This window comes from Cucurbita pepo, chromosome LG14 (genome assembly GCF_002806865.2).
Source record: "Cucurbita pepo subsp. pepo cultivar mu-cu-16 chromosome LG14, ASM280686v2, whole genome shotgun sequence".
Lineage (NCBI taxonomy): Eukaryota > Viridiplantae > Streptophyta > Magnoliopsida > Cucurbitales > Cucurbitaceae > Cucurbita > Cucurbita pepo.
The window spans coordinates 295,136-314,514 of NC_036651.1; the positions used below are offsets into that span (position 1 = coordinate 295,136).

A 19,379-nucleotide genomic window follows, 5' to 3' on the forward strand; every position below is an offset into this window, starting at 1 on the left:
GGTAAGATAAAGATATTCAAATTTTACAAAACTCTATTTAGGCTTACCTTGACATTTTAAGTTGTGTTTTTGCTTATAATTTTAGAAAATTCAGTTTAAATATTTATTAATTTTCAAACATTCTCTTATTTTACCTTTTGTTTAAACGTATTTTAATTGATTAAGGAATTGTAATTTCATCCATTATTTTAATTTAAAATTAGTTAATATCTTATTTGGATAATAAGAAACTAAATTGAATATACTTTTTGTTTTGGATGTGTTGGGGATGGTAATCGACTAATGCATGGGCTAATTAGTAGTTAATCTATAAAATTTATAATTCCAGTTCCAATTTCTTAAAACAAAACTAAGATTTTTTAGTGAATTATATCACCTTTTTTATAAATTGCATTTTAAATATAACATTTATAAACTAATTAGCCCAACCAAACATATGTGACCCCATGTGTAAATAATTAATAAGAAAATTAAACTAGAAATAAGATGTTTTAAACATAAAAAACAAAGGATTTTTTTTAGAAAAAAAGAAAAAGAAAAAGAAAATATGACCCCATGCAATGGAGTAGGTAGGGTGTGAACGGTTCGGTTTGGACCAAAATGGAGGACCGAACCGGACCTTCTGGTCATATTATTATATTTTGAACTGTAAATTAGGCAAACAATAATATAATTTTAGATTTTAGTGAAATATTGTTGAAAAGACAAAATTGTTCACATGAATAACCCCACAAAACCGTCAAATACATAGCTTGTAGTTTTGTTTATAATTATATCTATTTTAGTTTTAATTTTACATTTTAAATTTTATTTATTTATTTATCTTTAAAAAAGGGAGTGAAATTAAAGCTGGTAAAACTTCCGGAGCACATTTTAGACAGTGTTATTGGCATGTTGGTTTCAAAACTCCTCTAAACTTACCAAATATAAGATATAATAGATTGGTTAATAAGTTTTTTATTTTCTTTTTATTTTAACTTTAACCTATTTTATACATAGTAATTCATTTATTTAATATATTTTTTAATTCAATAATTTATAACATAGTTTTCATTTTAAATTAAAGTGTTTGTCTGTATTAGAAACAAATTCATATTTTTTTTTATAAATATATTATGTACTTTGTAAATTAAAAAAAATAAAAAATAAAAAATAGTACCAGAATGTCTCCCTTTAGAGGAGGACCATTTTGTGAAGAAAGGCATTAATAAACAATAAAATCAGACCTAGGTTTGACTAGAAATGAAAGTAAATTACTAAAATAGCCACATCAGCTCGAAACGTGGCCGAATAGATAAAAGGGAACTTTATGAAATTTCCCCTTTAAATACCCCCACCGAACAAACAAAGAGCCCTCCACCTTCTCCAAATTGCCTCAGTTTTTTTTCTTTTTAAAAAAAACACAGAAGCAACCATGAACTTCTCTCTTCTTTTTAGCCATGTTTTGCTGAAAGGAAAATCCCTGCTCCTAATTTTCCTTCCCTTCACTTTCGGTCTTCCCGCCCTCCGCCGCACAGTGCTCTGGAGATCGATAATGGGACTCTCCGGCCTGCTTTCCGGTCACCGGAACTCCGTACAAGGTTCCGATTTTCACAATTACACTTCATGGCTGGTACGAAATTAAATTTTAAATTTTCTTTTTCTTTTATATTTCTGGGTTATTAAATGTTGATTACTGTGTCTTAGAAACAATATCCCAGTGGTTTGGAATCGTTTGAGAGCATAATGAAAGAGCTACCGAGGAAGAAGATTGTGGTGTTCTTGGATTACGATGGAACCCTTTCTCCCATTGTGGATGATCCTGATCGAGCTTTCATGTCTCCTGAGGTAAATTATTACTATTATAAATTTTACATATTTGGTTCAAATATAAACGTTCCACACTTTAATATACATTCAAATTTAAAATGATTAAGTTTTTTCTTTGTTCTTTGAATTTCTACACTAAAAATATGGGTTTTATTATTAATAATTTTTAAAGGTTGACCTATATCTTTTTGGATTTGATTCTTTTAATTTAGTCTCTTTATTGTTTTATTTATATATTTTTTTGTATGTATAAATGCAGATGAGAGAAGCTGTAAGAGAAGTGGCAAAATGCTTTCCAACAGCCATAATAAGCGGAAGAAGCCGAGAAAAAGTAATTATTTAAATTTTAATTGTTTATATATAATATATATATTAAAGAAATTAATTAAAAATTTCAGGTAAAGGAGTTCGTGAAATTGAGGAATCTGCACTATGCTGGGAGCCATGGATTAGACATTATGGCTCCAAATTCGGACAATGAGGTTCTTGTAGTTTTATAATTATAATATTTCGACATGTCGACGTACATCATTTATCAGCGTTAACGTAACGTTATACGTTTGATTGTAGGCTAATGGGGTTTCCTATCAACCAGCCAAGAAGTTTTTACCGGAAATTCAACAAGTAATTTCTTGTCGGAAAAATCGAATTATTATTATTATTATTATTTTTTTTTTTATGGTACGAGGTTTGAAATATGGAAAACATTTAAAACGTGGCAGATAAAACGCGCATTAGAGGAAGAAAGTAGAAAGATCGAAGGTGCATTGGTGGAGGATAATACGTTTTGTGTTTCTGTACACTTTCGGCACGTGCACGAAAGGGTAAAGATCTCGATCTTTGTCGATATGTACGTGTATGAATGTGATATGGATAAAGATTAAGGAATCGAATCAATGTATTATTGACTTATGGCAGGAGTTGGCGAAATTAGAAAAGAAGGTGGAAACTGTTATGGAAAAATATCCTGATTTTCATGTAACGCAGGGCAAAAAGGTGCATAAATCCGGAAAATAAGCATGATTTTGTTTGTTGAAAATGAAGCCATATTCTTTGCTAATATGGTATGAACATTTGAAGGTTATGGAAATAAGGCCGACCATTAATTGGAACAAAGGGCATGCAATGGAGTATTATCTGCACACTCTCGGACATAACGACACGGACGATGTGGTTCCGTTGTACATTGGCGATGATCAAACGGACGAGGACGCTTTCAAGGTAAGCAAGCATATGCAAAAGCTGGATGCTGTTGATACTCATGAATATTGAAATGGGTATTAAACTGAAGTGGGATGAGTATGAGTTTTGTAGGTAATACAAAGGAAAGGACAAGGAATTGCGATACTCGTGGCATCCATTCCAAAGCACACAAACGCTTCCTACTCGTTGAAGGACCCATCGGAGGTTCTTGCTTTTTTGCTAAGGCTGGCCAGATGGAGGAACTCCACATCCCCTTCAATTACAACCCCATCTCCTAATATTTAAAAATGGAGTGGGTGATTTTTTAGTAAAATATTTGGGTTATTTAAGCATCCACCAAAGTGTATATGGCTTTGGTAATAACAGAGATGCATTACCAAATCCTTTTACTAATTACCCATCCTTTATTTTACATCAATATATTTAATATATGTACTAGTACTCCTACCCATCTCTCTCGCTCTCGTTCGTTCTTGTTTTATGAGATCGTAGATTCAAATTTATTATGATATTCTCAAAACACTATAGTTCTACTAAATTAAATCAATTTAAGCATAATTATTCAAATTAATTATAATATTCTCAAGTAAACACTATTGATCAATTTGAGCGTATATATATATAAATAAATGAGATTTTGTGAAACCCTTTTACCCTTGGCGTACGCCGGTGGCCGCCAACAAAACCCAACCCTTCCTTTTCTTTCTCCCACGCGCCGCCGCCCACAGAAAATATATATAAATTATCAGTATTGTTTTAATTTGAAAAAGTTTACAAATATGGTGACACTGAATTTTATGTTTTTCCTTGAATTGCTATTAAAGCCAGTCCAACTGAATATGGGCTTGTGCTAGTAAGGCCCATGGGGGTTTTCTTTCCAGTGGGCCAGCGCTATTCAATCTGGGTTAGTCTTGGAATTGGTATAGCGGGAAGCTTCCGTTCGTAAGTTCATACCTTTATATAAATTGACGCGGCAACTGTAACGATTCACTGCCTGAAAATTTCTTCACTCTGTTGATCTATCAACTTCTCATTTCGAAAGCGTCGCACAGGCAGCATTCTGATGAGAAACGACATATTGCGACAACCAATCCATTTGGTTTATCCAAATGCCGATACGTATCGGGAATTTGGATTTCGGGAATAAAGCAGAGAGGAAAATGGTCCTGAAGTGTTTGTGCGTGGGGGGGACGAAGGGATGGGGTTTTAGCGGCCGCGTTTCTATTTATTTGCGTACTTTGTTCTGAATGAATGGTCGGAATAATCGGTCCCTCTTTGTGGACTGAATATTCCAATTTTCGAATGATTTGGCCTACTCTTTCGCAGGATATGAGCCCACGGGAAAGATGATAACCAAAGAGAAAAAAGACGAACCCAAGAGGAAGAACAGAATAACAGACACCCTTTACCCCTCCTTTATGCTATTGATTGGGTATCTATCACTTCTTTTACTTCACAGGATAACCATTTCTTATGAGAAGATGCTTTATGTAGGGTAATATAGATTAATTGTTCTGTTCTTTGCCATGGAAAGTGATTGTTTATTTGTTTTGCTTGATTATTTATTCAACTGGGCGATGTTTTTGCTGGTTGAAAAGAAAGTTTAAACAATGATGGATATTGGTGGAATCCCTGGTTGTGCGTAAAGCTGAACTGAAGGTTTTTGATTCTTTCTGTGGGGTTTTCTTTACGTAAAAAAACGTTATTCTTTTTATGCATAAAAGCTTTCGTAGATAATTCATAGTAGTGTCTGCTCGTGTCTTCTTCCTCGGAGGAGAACATTGTATATTTCTCTAATCATTTGGCAGAAAAATTGATAGTTTTACTAAAAACTGTTGAACTCTCTTGTGAAAAGATTTGCCCAACAATTTGACAAACGTCAGTTCCTTTCGTTCATTGGATGCTATATTTTAGGAACTCCTTGGTTATTCGATTCTGCTTCAGTGAATAGAAATTGGTTTGTTTTGACTTAAAGCTTGAAGGTTGGATGACCCATCTCACTAATTAAATTACTCAGGTTCTGATTTTAAAAGATGAAGACCTTTGGAGACATCCACTGCTCGGCACTTTCGTTGATACTGATATCAAAGATTTGGAGAATGATGGAGTGATATCATGGAGCTAAGTAAGTGATTCTGGTAATTTTCTTTATGTATATATGGCTATGATATCTTATTTTAAAGTAAAGTACTGATATGGTATTCTTTTTGTTCACGGATCACCTTGAGCCACCTCTGCACTAAATCTCTTAAAGAAAGAAAAAGGAATAAGACTTGTTTGAGAGAGATTCAAACTACTTTTATATCATTTCTTTTAAGAATGATACTAGGTTGGTTCGTAAAACAAACTGTGTTCTATTGTTATAGAAAATGAGTGAAAACAATGTTTAAAGGAAGAGCTCCCAAGTCCCAAGTAGTCCCTTGTTCGTGTTAGTTAAGTGATGCAAGATATAATAAACCCACATGAGCCTGAAGTTTATTATATATAGTCCACTAGTAGGTTAGCTTGTGGTTTAATTGTTGGAATGAAACAAATGTTCGTGCATTCTACAACGATATTAGAGTGCCTGCTGTGTGCTTGTTAATGAACTGTGATCTTAGGAATTTTAGTAGCGGTGATGATCGTTTAGAAAAACTGAGATTCCACACTCAGAGCCAAATTGCAGTGGGTTTATCCATGCATCCAATGGATTTGGAGGAAGCACCTTTCTACTATAGTAAAAATCCATTCCTTTTGTAGAAGATTCTCGTCTGCTGATTTTTTAAGCAACCGTCAATATTGGAGAAACTTAACAAATTGGTAGATCTTTTGTGGGGGAAAAAAACAGGAACAAACATTCGGAATTGACATGTTTTGTATAGCTTCTAGGAAGGTGTAATACTCTGTTTGAGGAATTGGCACTTTGGAATCTCTCACAAGTCAATTTTTCTGAACCCCAGAACGTGGAATTAGCTTCTTCTTTTTTATTTTTGTTGAGATTAATGGCTTTGAGTCCCTCAATTTGGTGAGAAATGCTTATAGACTAGTACTCCTTTTATGAGAATGATGTGCACCTGCCTCATTTGTGTATAGAAGAAAAGAATAAAGCTTTGAGAGTGCCTGTACTTAATTCCTCTAAATGCTTCTACTTCTTTTGTTTCAATCCCATCCCAAAACTTGGAGTTCTGTTCAAGAATTTACAGAAAATTTTCAACCAACCCTATCATCACTCTTTCTTATACGTTGGCTAACTAAGGTGATAATTATGAGTTTATAAGTTAGGAATACATCTCATTGGTATGAGGTCTTTTAGAGAAAATAAAAGCAAAACCATGAGATCTTATGCTCAAAGTGGACAATATTTTACTATTGTGTAGGATGCTGATTACTAACCTCATGAACAACAAAGGGGTAGGAAATTTTTTAATTTTTTTTAAACGANAAAAAAAAAAAAAAAAAAAAAAAAAAAAAAAAAAAAAAAAAAAAAAAAAAAAAAAGAACGAGTTTTCTTTTTCTGAAATAATGGGAGAATTATGTTTCTATCATTCTTTTTAAAAAAAATATTGTTCTATATATTTCCTATATTTCGTTCACTATAAATATGTGGGATTAAATATATGTGTAAGAATCCATTTTTGTTTGAAGATCAAATTAACAAAATTTAATTAAATTAATTTTAGAAGGGAGAGACTAAATAGAAAATGGGTTAATAATAATAAAGTTGTGAGAGTGGTTGGGGGTAGTGTACAAATATAGGTTAGGCACAACAAATTGGTGGTCCCCACTTCTAAAACAAGTAACCAAAAATTCCATCCATTTATCTCAACATTTTTTTTTTTTTTTTTTAAATTTTATCGCTCTCCCTCCATCTTATAATAAATAATTATTTCAGCTTTTTTCTGTTGGTATGCGTATATATTTTGTGGTACAGAAACTTGAGAGCCCATTTCTTCATTCTTGTCTGCTCGCGGCCAACCTCTTTGCCGTCGTTTTGTCGTCTCCGGTGCAACTCCCGTGAGACCTATTGCCTATTGGACTCTGTTTCCGATCCGATCCTTGTACGGATACCATGAGCCCTCTTTAGGTTTGAGCTTCTGTTAATTTGTGGCTTTTGCTCTAGCTAGCTCAGGTAAATTTCCGAAATGAGTGGGAATGGTGGATTTAGCAGCTTGGAGAGGGAGTGCATTGGGAGGCATCACAGGCACGAGCCTGCTGAGAATCAGTGCACCTCCTTGCTAATCAAGCACATTAAAGCTCCCCTTCCTCTTGTAACTACCCCCTCCTCTCCTCCTCTTTCCATATGCTTCTTTTTTGTATGTCAAATTTGTGTCCTTCGCTATAGCTTTTACATAAACATTATACATTCTTCTCTCTTCATTTTTTTCAATTCTCTGTTATTCTTTGACGTGCATATTTATACATTCTCAAATCTCAATTCATGGGTGGATCCAACTATTACTCTTTCTTAGGCGTTTTCTGCCTTCAATTTTGTACCTTCTTTACTTTTTTCATTCATGTGTTTTCTTTGTCGCATCCTTTACTCTGATCTATGTGGTAATCCTTTTTATTGTTTATTTCTTTTGCTACTACCCCCAAGATAAAAAATTTAAGTTCATAGTTTAAGGTAAATCTAATCTTGTCAATCTATTCTCAACACTTTCCTTCCTTCGCTTTGTAAGTTGTTTGCCTATCTCTTTTGTCAAGTGCCGGCAACCACGTAGATCTGTGGCTTGTTTACTTGTTTTTGTAGTCTGACAGTTGTTGTTTTGTCAACTCTGTTGCCAAAGTTTTGAATGTGTAACCGGTTACAGTATTTGAAAATGATTTTTCGTTGTGAAGAAATAGAGGTTTCAGCTGAGCTAAACCAGTACCAAGTATTCAGCCGCTTAATTTTTTTTTTTTTTTTTTTTTTTTNTTTTTTTTTTTTTTTTTTTTTTTTTTGGATCCATTGGAAATTACTTGGTTTTGTGGTTTATTATTGCTAGGACATTGGAAAAATAGTACGCATATAAGGGTTCTGGAAATGTACATGTCAAACTGAAAGACTAGCTTAATGAAACAAAATTTGGAGAAAACAAATTTTGACCAACATGGAAATCTATTTTCAACTAATATATAACTGCACCATCATGCTTTTCAAACTTCGTTTTTTTTTAACATTTCTATCACGTGCAGCTGGTTTATCTGGGCACATACATGTTCTAATTTAATTCTCATCAGGTTTGGTCTTTGGTGAGAAGATTTGATCAACCCCAAAAGTACAAGCCATTTATAAGCTGGTGTGTAGTGCAGGGGAATCTTGAGATTGGAAGTATTAGAGAAGTTGATGTCAAATCTGGGCTCCCAGCCACCACAAGCACAGAAAGGTTGGAACTTCTTGATGATGACAAACATATCCTTAGCTTCAGGATAGTTGGTGGTGATCACAGGCTTAGGGTATGCTTCTCTTTTTCTTTTAAGTGATTGCTATTTACTAATATGAGGCTTTGCCTAAAAAATATTTATTCTCAATTTTAAATTGATTTCATGCATTAGTCATATTCATGATGTGCATTGCCCAACTTTTATGTAATTTATAGTCCTGAAAACATAATGGTTTTTAGCTAAACTCTATGGGGGAACTTTAGGGTGCCTATCTGAGAATAAGTTGGTAAACTCATGGATAGATCAAACTCGGGGAATTACTCTTGATCTTAACACATGATGAAACTCTGCATTCTTGACCAACTCAAATCTCTGAACATTCTTCATGTGTTGCTTTACCTGCTTGGGCAAATTTTAATTCAAATCAGATAATCAAGTGGTCTGGTGGTAATTTGATTCTTTCCCATTGCACGATGGGGGGGTTGTGGCTCAAATAGGCCTCTGGATTACATATTCGGCTAGGAATTTGAACAATTTGCAGTTATCTTGGGAAGATATCTCTTACTGAAACTAATCATCACCCTCTATTTGCTATAAGATTGCCCAGTAGAAAAGTCTCCAAGTGAGATAGTGCATGGACAAACGCCGTCATTGCCATTTCTAATTATTGGTCCTTCATAAGTCAACTAACTTTCTTTGCCTTTTCTTCCAGAACTACTCTTCAATTATTTCCCTCCATTCAGAGATCATAGAAGGAAGGCCAGGTACTCTTGTCGTTGAGTCATTTGTGGTTGACACTCCTGAAGGAAACACAAAGGATGAGACTTGCTTTGTTGTAGAGACCTTGATCAAGTGCAATCTCAAATCTCTTGCTGATGTTTCAGAAGGGCTTGCTATTCAGGATTGGACTGAGCCTATAGTTTGATAGAAATCTTTAAAGATTGTTATGGATGGAAAGTGGTGGGGGCAAGATTTGCTTGTGATGTTAGGCACAAAGGCATATGAATCTTCATTGTTATGGAGCCAGATTGGCAGTTGTACTACTCTCTCAATACACATTTCCCACTTGCTCTCTTTGCTGGTCAGCTGTCTTTAAATTATATGGTGCTCCCTTTCGTGGTTGAAGCACCCTATGTCTTTACAAAGGAACTCAACACCCTATGTCTTTACAAAGGAATTCAACACCCATTCATGAGTAAGAAGTATAGAAGTATTCTTCTACGATTTCCAGGATTTTGGCTAGGTAGTGTAGGATTTATGGTAGTACACACACAATGGGACAATGAGTTTACTGGTTAATTATTTTGGTTATCAGTTTCAGATAGTGAAACTGGGACGAAACATATCTGGATTCGAGTATTGTCGGTCTCTTGGTGGATATTTTACTTTTCACGTGATGTTGGCTGGAGTGTAGCTGATCTGCAAACCAGGGCCATATAACCTTAAAAAAAATGTTTTGGCATTTCTTTGATTTGGCGATAGTTTCTTCATTAAATCATGTTGAAAACTCTATGCAACTGTTGAAAGGAATGTTCGATTCATGGATTTGATAAGTTCAAGTTTGCGCTTTGCAATTGAAAAATCAACCTTGAATTTCCCAAAGAGAAAGAGTTTAGAGGTTTAGGCATGTTTAGCTTGTGTTTATTTATATGGCCCATGTGTTTGGACTTCTGATGGATTGATTTTATGTATAACCTAAGAGGTGCATATGAGAGGCTTGAGTTTATGTAGTTCTTATGATTAATTAACTTGTGTTCGGAAATAAATGAACTCACAGACCTTGCCTTCTTACTCCATGTGATATGAACTTGGCCAAGCCTTTCAAGCCAACTCATGTTCTCGTTCTTTTCAATGACAATTTTATAAGCATCCAAGTTTCACCCATTCAGTCAAAGGTTATGTTGGATTATAGTTGTATTGTGAAGAAAGTGACCTCCATCGTTATTTTAATCGGTAGTGGCATAACTACTCATGAAACAGAGATAGCTGAAAAAGCAAAGAAAGTCATTAAGCTTATATGAGAAGTAATATTTTCTCCAAAAAGGGAAAGAAGAGTGTAGTGTGCAGATTACAAATTCCATATTCCTAACAAACTTCCTTTTCAGTAGGAAAATCCTTCCAACGAGTTACTGACATAATGGATTGCTTGTATTCGATCCAAAAGTCAGATCTAATCGATGTGTTAGGTTGTAAATTTAATATTTTCATGTGTCCTCAACACTCTCTCACATATAGTTTTGAACATTAATTTCATTTGTAAGGCCTTGTACGTATATATATTTGAACATAAATCTAACTCATGACATGTAACAGACAATATCAAGCTACTCCATGAAGTCTATTCTTTTAACACCCAAATCCTATTTCGTTAATTATGATGATGTCTTAAAATTTAGAAACCACTGAATTCTTGGGAAACATTTAAATCCCCATTTGGAAAGGCAAGAAAATTTCAAATGAAAGAAAGAGATGAAAACCACAAATGGCAGTTTGAGCGAGAAGACGAGGATCAAGATGAACCTGTGCAGATACATAGACATGGATTGTTGCTATTTGAAAAATTATTCAAATATGTCTAACATAGTGTAACTAATACCTGAGGAATTCTGTTATATGTATATATTTTTCTTTATCATACTAGTCTCTCTGCCATTTCAAATATGACTATAGAATGGTTGAACTTCTAGATCTATCTATGATTGGATCATTTCCTCTAAGAAAGGATTGATAAAGGAAAATCTATGAAATTGGGATGTCTGCATATTGAATGCACCTACGAAATCTCTCAAAAGAAAAAGTTGCGACCACTCTCTCCAGTTCATACTGATTGCTGAAGAAGTTTCTTCCTCTAGAGATAAGGAGAATTGAAACTGAAAACCACTATTTCTGTTGTTCTTCTATTGAATCCTCTTTGTAGAGAAAAACTTATAAAACAGTCGAAGGTTGAAATTTATAAACAGTATAATTTATTTATATCACATAGTATGTATACAAGAGGGGGTATAACCATTCCTGTCTTTTAGTTGCTATTCTTCTCCTATAAAACTGCCTTCTTCCTACAAAGAAAGTTGCAGAGCTGCCAATTGTATGTCCTTAAAAATAAGAATCATATGGGGTGAGGTTTCTATGTTCAAGTAGTTACAAATATATGGTACAAATCTCTTGCCCCTTGAGATGTTTTGGCGATAGGAAATAATCCGGAGTACAAGATCATTGAAACAAAGCTTGATGTTCTCATCAGTTCAGATTAAATACCGACGAAGGTAATCCACTCTTGCAGGATGCTTGAGCTTCATGAGAGCTTTCACTTCATGCTTTCGAACCATTTCCCTTGAAATATTTAGATTTCCGGCTATCTCACCTAATGTTCGGTTTCCTTTGCCATCAAGACCGTATCTTTGTCGGATCACCAAACTCTCTTTCGGCTTAAGAGAATCAAGCTGGAAAAAGAATTTAAATTTAGGAACATATTATCAAAATATCAGCAATATAGGGGATTTCAAGGCATCCCATGCAAGATGCAGCAGATTAAACGGGTCATATCTACTGATAAGTCAGGAATGCCTAAGAAATCTACCAAAAGGAGAGGTCCATGTCAGTACAACAGCCTACTTTTACATCGATTTGGGAAGAATAAGTGTAGTGCAGTGCAAGTCAGTTGCATTTTAAACAAGCATAGCAGATGTAGCCAAGATGTCGTTCACCTTGAATTCTTGGTGTGAAGACATTTTACCAAATATATTTCACAAGTTAAATTAGTGGTTTACAGGGGGAAAAATTACCACATCGTCGAGAGCAAGCCTCAGAAGAGCTGATTGCCTCCGGTTGTCGCCTCCAGTACCTTCTACATCAGCGATCCCACTGATAAACTCTTCTGATGTAGTTGAGTGCCTAGAATGGAGAGAGTAAACTGGTTTTGTAGCCCTCATTACTTCTAGGTACCTCTCAGGTGAGATGCCAACTTTTGCGATTACCTCTTGCTCTGTTGGCAATCTATGAAGCTCACATAATAACTCAAGTTTAGCTCTTTGAATTTCAACTCTTACCTGCATAAGAAAAGGTTCAGTCTCAATAACCCATGCCTTCATGTGCAGCAAGAACCATTTAGACAATGATTTAGATTCAAAACATAACAAAGTGAACAGATTCAATTCAGCTTTTTAATTGCCGTCTACCACAAATGGGAGCTAGATGATTTATCGTAGAGCTTGCTTCCAAAAATCTTGGCTACTCTAGCACGACTTTCTTCTCTATTTCAGTCAATCATAGCTTCTTTTTTCTTTGAACTACAACTATGGAGAGAGAACCTTCCTTCCCCTTCAGACGGTGGCTAGAATCTATCTTATATTGTTTCTTATGAAATTATTTCTTGGAGACTCTCGAGACCAAACTCTCAATATAACATTTTAGTTTTTCTTCAAAGTTTAAATATTCCCTTATTCAATTTCTCTTTGTTTCTTCACTATTTAAGGTACCAACCTCTTTGGTTGTTTTACATTTAGCAACAGTAATATGATGTCATGAAGGAAAGTAGAATGATGATTAAGGAACGCAAGTAGTTCATTGCCATGATAAAAAAAAAAGGAATGGAAAAGGCGAAGTACTATAATCACTAACCGAGTCGAGTCCAAATGAGACACGTGTGAAGCTTGAGAGAGTCATTGACCGAATAATAGCATGCCTTATCCAAAATAAAGCATAAGTTGATAGGCGGAATCTCCTCTTAGGCTCAAAGCGATCAATCGCTGTAATGAGTCCCTTGACTCCTGCTTGACAAAGGTCTTGAAATTTTGGGCCACTTGCAAAATCTTCAAAGTATTTGTTGATCACAAATAATACAAGGCGGAGATTATGCTGCAACAGATGTAAGACCTAACCATTAGTTCTATCCTAGTGCATTATATCATAAGTTGATTACAACTACATTCAATCTGTCTGCACTCCAATATGTTATTGGAAGATCAGTATGTACCCTAGGAAAGGAACCTTTACATTTTGATTGAACGGAATATGACAAACATATCAATCATATAAACTTGTACGTTGATAAACTCCATGGCTGATGGATAAGAACTGAAAGTAAATTATTTTCATGGAGAAAGAAAAGGCAGTCATGGTATCACAGAAGCCTGAAGGAAGTGACTCTTACCTTGATGAGTTTGTTTCGGGCAGCACGACCAACCTCCAACTGTCTCCTTACTTGAATTACATTCATATTTGTCGCATTGGCCAATTCTCCTTCAGTTGGTTCTCTTCCCAACCCTTTCTGCAGTTCTTCTTGTGCTTGAATAAGTGCCTAATAGAGGAAAACATTATTTGGCAGTCAACAAAATCACTTTTATTCAAACTTCCATTCAAATCAGTTTCCAGCACCAGAATTCTTAAGCCTCACCTTCATTGGTTGAACCAACTTGAACAAACGGGTATGCTCTGATGAAGGAAGAACTGGAGGAATCTTCATCTTTTTCCAGTCTAAACTAACCAAATCAGTAGAAGCAGAGTAGTTTCTTACAAGATCATCAATCTCATCAGCTTCACTTTTGGTCTCTTTTTGTTTACTTAATGAAGGAGCTGATTTGCCTTCCTTGTTACTTTTCAATGCTATCCTCTTGTCGAGATCGAGTCGCTTAATCCTCTTAGTCTGGTTCCTGACTACACCATCACATGGTCTCTTGCCTAACTTTTTCCTCCTTTGCTGTCCTCTTTTCGGTCTGCCATCTTCATTTTCCATATCAGTATCCTCTGTCACAGGGCTAAGCTTGAAAATGTTTTCAAGTTTAGCAGCAGCCTCATTGTAATCCACATCCGAAGTACAGGGAGTAGCTTCATCGATCAAGACAGCTTTAACTCTCTTTAGAGATTTGCTACTTTTTCCTGTTCTTTTCTGGTTTCTGTTGTTACTCTCCACAGGCAGGGTTACTTGCTCGTGGGGTGAGACCAAAGTAGTGTTCGTGTGCTTATCTACTTTAAAAGCGACAATCGATGGTCTTTTCAATGCAGAAATGTTATTGGAAAATTTTCCACCTAGCCGAAAAGGAGTTCGTGCTGCCGAGCTTGAAACGGTCACAACTCCCATACCAAGTAGCCTTCAAAAAGAGAAAACGAAATCAATATGGAAGCTCCAGCAACATGCAATGAATTGTAACTGCCAACTCTTATCACTCAAATCCTAGACTTGAAACAATGCATTGGCCAAAAGTATTCACAAGAGAAAGGACTGAAATTTCCCTCATGGGCAATTCATAAAACAAGTCATTAGCAAAAACCATAGAAGACATCCATTTTGCTGCACATATAGCAATAGGTATCACAGCTCAAATAAACACCACTTTTCTAGTTTAGTACATAGCTAACACCATTTTCCTTAAAAGTAACTTCAAGAAGTCCTTTCTGCCCCTAACTTCATCTTCTTTACTGTTTGAATGAACTGGGACTACAAAGCTTGGAACTTTACATGTTTTTTCAGGTGGGTCTATTGTGGGAGATCCTATTCTGAAAGAAAATGCTCATAAACACACAAAAAGTTCAACCATTTGCACCTAAAAGCTTAAGTTCAAGGAGTTATCTGATTTTCCCACAACGAGCAAGATTCTCTAGAATTTCCTCAGTAAAATAAACAGAAGATTCAACTACAGCTGCATCCTTAATCAAACAAACAGAAAATGAAAACCAAGTTGAGAAACACAAACCTTCAAAGATCAAGGTAAAGCACAGGTTTTTTCTTCTTCAATCTTTCCTTCTGATTTCCCAGGATTAGAGAGAACAACCTTAAAATGACAGTCTCCTCCTAAATACATGAATTTTGGTGTCCACAAACAATCTCACTTTGTAATTGACAGAAATGGACGGTGATGAGGGGGGTTTGTGGTCGATCAACGGTGATGAAAGCAGCAACGTAGGCAAAGGGTAGTGGACTAAAATTGTGAGGGTGACGTGGCGACTATCAGAGGGAGGGTGAATATTACGTGGCAGGCGAGGAGTGGAGGAGAAGATATTTTATGTGAAGTTAATGGATGATGCAAGTGACAGACATGTGGTTCTAGTTGGGTTTGGAGCATCAACCTTAATGGGACCCAACTTTGGTACTGGTTCCTAGCTCTACACGTTGCTTAAAAAGCCAACCATACAATTATCTCTTTTATTTTTCTTTTAAAAAAATTGATAATGGGGATTCCCAATCCAATTGAAATTTTCTGATAGATCATGTTGAGATAAGAACGACTTATTTTATATGTTAGTCATATACCGTTTACTATAAGGTCATTTGAATGTAATAGCTTTTCCCTAGAGCCGTTCATGGTTGTTATGAAAGTGTTAGGGTCTATGTTTAGGAGGTTCATATATCTTAATGATTGTCAACTAATTCCTCAGTATTTTCATATCATTTTTGGCTGCTTTGAATTTTTTTTTGGTATAACAAGAGATTTAAATCACAATTTGGTATTTGTACCTTCAGTTTTATTTTTTTGGTTCATATGATTCCTATACTTTTTAAAACGTTCACTTTGGTCATGTGCATTCATTCATGTTCATTTTATATCTTAAACTTTCGAAACATTCATATGGGTCCATATACCTTCTAGAGTGAACCCTTTTGCTCCTTTTGTTGAATTTATTGTCCCCCAAACCCATCGCTAGTCAATATTGTCTGTTTTGACCTGTTACGTACAGTCGTCAGTCTCACGGTTTTAAAACATGTCTACTAAGGAGCGTCTACTAGATAAATGTTTTCACAGACTTATAAGAAATGTTTCGATTCCCTCTCCAACCGATTGGAATCTGACACAACACTACGCATGTTCTTCTTCAAATACACACCATAATAACTTTGTATAAAATGATTATTGTTGGGATCAAACGAATAAAGAAAGAAAAAGTGTAGAGAGATTATAATAATAAAAAGAATGTTAGAATGGTCTCCACACGGCTAAGAAAATAAAAACAACCAAAAGTCAACTGGTTGACTCTGCAATTTCATAGTATTTGTGTCGTTTCCCCTTATTTTTCAAGATTTCCTCTTACCTTCCAATTATTTGCATTTGAATTGGTCCACATCTACACATTATTTGATTGTGTTTGGATCAAAATTGGAAATAATTGTGTGTTTTATGTTTTAATTTAGGGTGTGTTTTAGAAGAAAGTGGAATTGGTCAAGAATCGGAGATGATCTCTGAAATCAATTTCCAAGCAATGTATCGACGACCGAAGACTGAACCCTTCTCCTTCTTCTAAAACTATTCCCCTTCTTTTCTTTGGTTTCAAAAAAGTTTCTCACCCCTCTTCATAAATACCCACACCATTCCCTTCCTCCTCCATCAGACTTCATCACCCACTTCATGTCTTTGCTTTCTTACACAATCCTGTTGGGTTTCAGCCTTAAATCCCAAGTTTTGTTTTGTTTTGTTGTCTTGTTCTCCAAATTTCAGAACTTTAATCATGGACAGTTTTGGAGAATGGGACCAAAAGAAGAAGTTGAAAAATGAGCTGCTTAAAGGGAAGGAATTAGCAAAGCAACTCCTAATTCATCTCAATGTGAGGCCATCAACATCTTCCATGGCTGCTGCTGCTGCTTCTTCTTCTTCAGCTTCGAATGATGGCAGTGAACTATTAGTTCAAAAGATCTTATCTTCATATGAAAAGGCACTGTCATTGCTCAGCTCTAATGGAATCCAAATATCTGAATCTCCTTCCTCTCTCAATGGAAGCCCAAGGAGTGAAGACTCTGACCGTGAATTCAAGGACCATGATCATACCAATGCTTCTTCCCGCACAAGGTAACTCATTTTAACCAAAAACATAAAGAAAAAGCTTATTTCTGATTAAAATTATTGGTAAACTACAGTTTTGGATGTAATTGCAGGAACATTCTTCCAACTTGGACACAGAAATTCCAAGTTAGTCCAGGGATGGCCCTTGAAGGGTCTTTTGATGATGGCTTTTGCTGGAGGAAATATGGTCAAAAAGGCATTCTTGGTGCCAGACATCCCAGGTAAAACTACAATTTTGGTGATCCCTTTATGTTTTATATACTTACATTGTCTGTTGTTGACATGCAGAGGGTATTACAGATGCACACACAGGAACCTCCAAGGTTGTCTTGCAACCAAACAAGTTCAACGGTCCGATCACGATCCAAACGTCTTCGAGATCACGTACCGAGGAACCCATAGTTGCACCCAAGTTATTCCATCTGCAAGCACAGAGTTTCAGCAACAAAACCACCCTCTACTACTACCTGATCAAAGGGTCCAAAACCAACAAACATCGCCTGATGCTCTCTTGAGCTCATGCCCATCCTTAAGAGTCATAACTGAAAACCTTGACACAACTCATGATCCAACATTATTCCATCCTTTTAACTATGATCCCACGTCAAATTATGAGGCTGCAGACCGTGTCGAGTCCGGGTCGACATTGAGAGCCAACGTCAACTTTTCCGAGTTCTCTCCTCCTCCATTTTTGTCCCCAACAACATCTGGATCTGGGTTGAGCTATTTCTCTGCATCCTCAAGTGGGTTGAGCTATTTCTCTGCATCCTCAAGTGGGTTGAGTGAAGGATTTGTTGGACATCATCAGAAGTTGGATTTGCAGCCAAACAAATCCGAGCTTTCTGAGATTTTTTCCTCACCAACTTCAGCTTCAAACTCTGCAACTCCTGGCTTAGACTTCCCATTCGGCGAGCTTCAGATGGAGCCAACTTTCACATTCCACAACACAAATTTCTTCTCCTAAATCTCCTTCCTTATAGACTCAACAACAATGATACTCTGCAACCAAATCTCCATCAAGTTTTAACAAATTTTCATACTTTCTGATCTTACAACTTATTATTTTTACAACTTTTGATAGTTTTGGAGTGTTTTGTTTTGAGAATATTTTAGTAACTTCATTCCAAGTAAGGATTTTTTTTCTTATAATTTCTTTTGGGGGTGAGGTCATGAAGGCCCAACAGACTTGTACACAACAATACAGTAATGAGCCCTAAGCCCATTATGTTTGGGCCATAACAAGGAGAAAGCCCACCAAATCCTTGGGCCCAAAGCTTTAGGGATTATTCTTTTTTCTTTCTAGAATTTATATTTCTTTTAAAAAGATTATTTTTAATGTATAAAGGCCCACCCTTTTTCACTAGATTGGGGGAAAATTAAATTGTTTCACAGAAACACAGAAGCTATATATATATATATATATACATATAGCTTATAGATTCAGCTTTATGTTAATGCTCTGTGCTCCCCAATCACTGATTTAAAACTATATAACAATAAATAAATGAATAAATAAATAAAAGATGCAGTGATAATGTTAATATGGTGAATATGATTAGACAAGAAGCTTAGTAGTTTTTGATGATGAGAGGGATGAGATTGCATCTATCTATTACATAAATGAAAAGAGGAATTTTAGTTGAAAAAAGAATTGAAGAAAGAGAGTTACATTAATTTGTAAAGAGGATTCTCTTTGTGCAGACACAATTAAGTAACCAAAACTCCTCCTCCTTCAATTCTGGACTTCAATTAGCAGAATGTTTGCTGAATTTGGTGAGCCAGTTCCTCTGCACTAAGTTGGCATTCAATTCCGATCTATAAAAGGAAAATAAACAATCAATATGATTGATCCACTGATTAATTCACTGAAAAATGAAGATAAAACGATAAAAGATGCAAATTTGTGTATAAAGCTGGGATTTTTCTCCTCTGAACATGCAAAAATGGGTATCATTTCAGCTCGGAAATTCGAGCCATTTTAGTTCGTGCATGGAAGCCATCTGTGAGCTTAAACGAACCTTCAACATGGCAAACAATGGAGTGCTTTGGTGCTTGTGCTCAAATTACACAAAACGAAACACAACCCATATATCATTTCAATGAAAATTTTCTTTTTTTTTTTAAGAAAAGAAAACCCCAGATGAAATCTTTCTCAAATTGATGACTTCAATTCTCTAAAACCCAAAACCCTTAATGAGTTATGAAATGATTCTCATAAAACAAGAAAAAAAAAAAAAAAAAAAAAAAAAAAAAAAA

At 35.4% G+C, this 19,379-nt stretch overlaps 5 protein-coding genes across 8 annotated transcripts in view; 3 read left to right on the forward strand and 2 right to left on the reverse strand.

The window, feature by feature from the left end:
* The first annotated feature begins 1,369 nt into the window (after positions 1-1,369).
* LOC111810456 (probable trehalose-phosphate phosphatase C) lies at positions 1,370-3,459 on the forward strand. Its single transcript, XM_023697164.1, has 9 exons — positions 1,370-1,612; positions 1,687-1,827; positions 2,069-2,140; positions 2,208-2,291; positions 2,380-2,433; positions 2,532-2,633; positions 2,728-2,805; positions 2,890-3,030; positions 3,124-3,459. Exons 1-9 carry the CDS (start codon positions 1,415-1,417, stop codon positions 3,295-3,297), a joined length of 1,044 nt encoding a protein of 347 aa, XP_023552932.1. The 5' UTR covers positions 1,370-1,414; the 3' UTR covers positions 3,298-3,459.
* Positions 3,460-4,015: 556 nt separating this feature from the next.
* On the forward strand, positions 4,016-10,117 carry LOC111809957 (abscisic acid receptor PYL8-like). 3 transcript variants are annotated; one of them, XM_023696448.1, is made up of 5 exons: positions 4,016-4,444; positions 5,030-5,137; positions 6,923-7,259; positions 8,212-8,427; positions 9,068-10,117. In XM_023696448.1, exons 3-5 carry the CDS (start codon positions 7,134-7,136, stop codon positions 9,278-9,280), a joined length of 555 nt encoding a protein of 184 aa, XP_023552216.1. In that variant the 5' UTR covers positions 4,016-4,444; positions 5,030-5,137; positions 6,923-7,133; the 3' UTR covers positions 9,281-10,117. The 3 variants fall into 3 exon arrangements, with proteins under 3 accessions (XP_023552216.1, XP_023552218.1, XP_023552217.1); XM_023696450.1 differs by having other exon boundaries at positions 8,284-8,427; XM_023696449.1 differs by lacking the exons at positions 4,016-4,444; positions 5,030-5,137 and having other exon boundaries at positions 6,883-7,259.
* Positions 10,118-11,298: 1,181 nt separating this feature from the next.
* Positions 11,299-15,157, reverse strand: LOC111809954 (RNA polymerase sigma factor sigE, chloroplastic/mitochondrial-like). 2 transcript variants are annotated; one of them, XM_023696445.1, is made up of 6 exons: positions 15,045-15,157; positions 13,748-14,441; positions 13,505-13,651; positions 12,973-13,209; positions 12,138-12,401; positions 11,299-11,795 (listed from the first exon to the last, which is right to left on the reverse strand). In XM_023696445.1, the coding sequence occupies exons 2-6, from the start codon at positions 14,429-14,431 to the stop codon at positions 11,598-11,600; spliced, it is 1,530 nt and encodes a 509-aa protein (XP_023552213.1). In that variant the 5' UTR covers positions 14,432-14,441; positions 15,045-15,157; the 3' UTR covers positions 11,299-11,597. The 2 variants fall into 2 exon arrangements, with proteins under 2 accessions (XP_023552213.1, XP_023552214.1); XM_023696446.1 differs by lacking the exon at positions 15,045-15,157 and having other exon boundaries at positions 13,748-14,481.
* LOC111809956 (probable WRKY transcription factor 53) lies at positions 15,040-18,334 on the forward strand. Its single transcript, XM_023696447.1, has 5 exons — positions 15,040-15,058; positions 15,195-15,437; positions 16,478-17,129; positions 17,216-17,344; positions 17,412-18,334. The coding sequence occupies exons 3-5, from the start codon at positions 16,792-16,794 to the stop codon at positions 18,085-18,087; spliced, it is 1,143 nt and encodes a 380-aa protein (XP_023552215.1). The 5' UTR covers positions 15,040-15,058; positions 15,195-15,437; positions 16,478-16,791; the 3' UTR covers positions 18,088-18,334.
* A 386-nt stretch (positions 18,335-18,720) lies between these two features.
* The window catches only part of LOC111810659 (transcription factor SPEECHLESS-like), a 2,093-nt gene continuing 1,434 nt past the window's right edge, over positions 18,721-19,379 (reverse strand). The window contains exon 3 of the mRNA XM_023697402.1: positions 18,721-18,938. Coding sequence (XP_023553170.1) covers positions 18,873-18,938 — 66 coding nt within the window. The 3' untranslated portion in view covers positions 18,721-18,872. The remainder of the gene's footprint in view (positions 18,939-19,379) is intronic.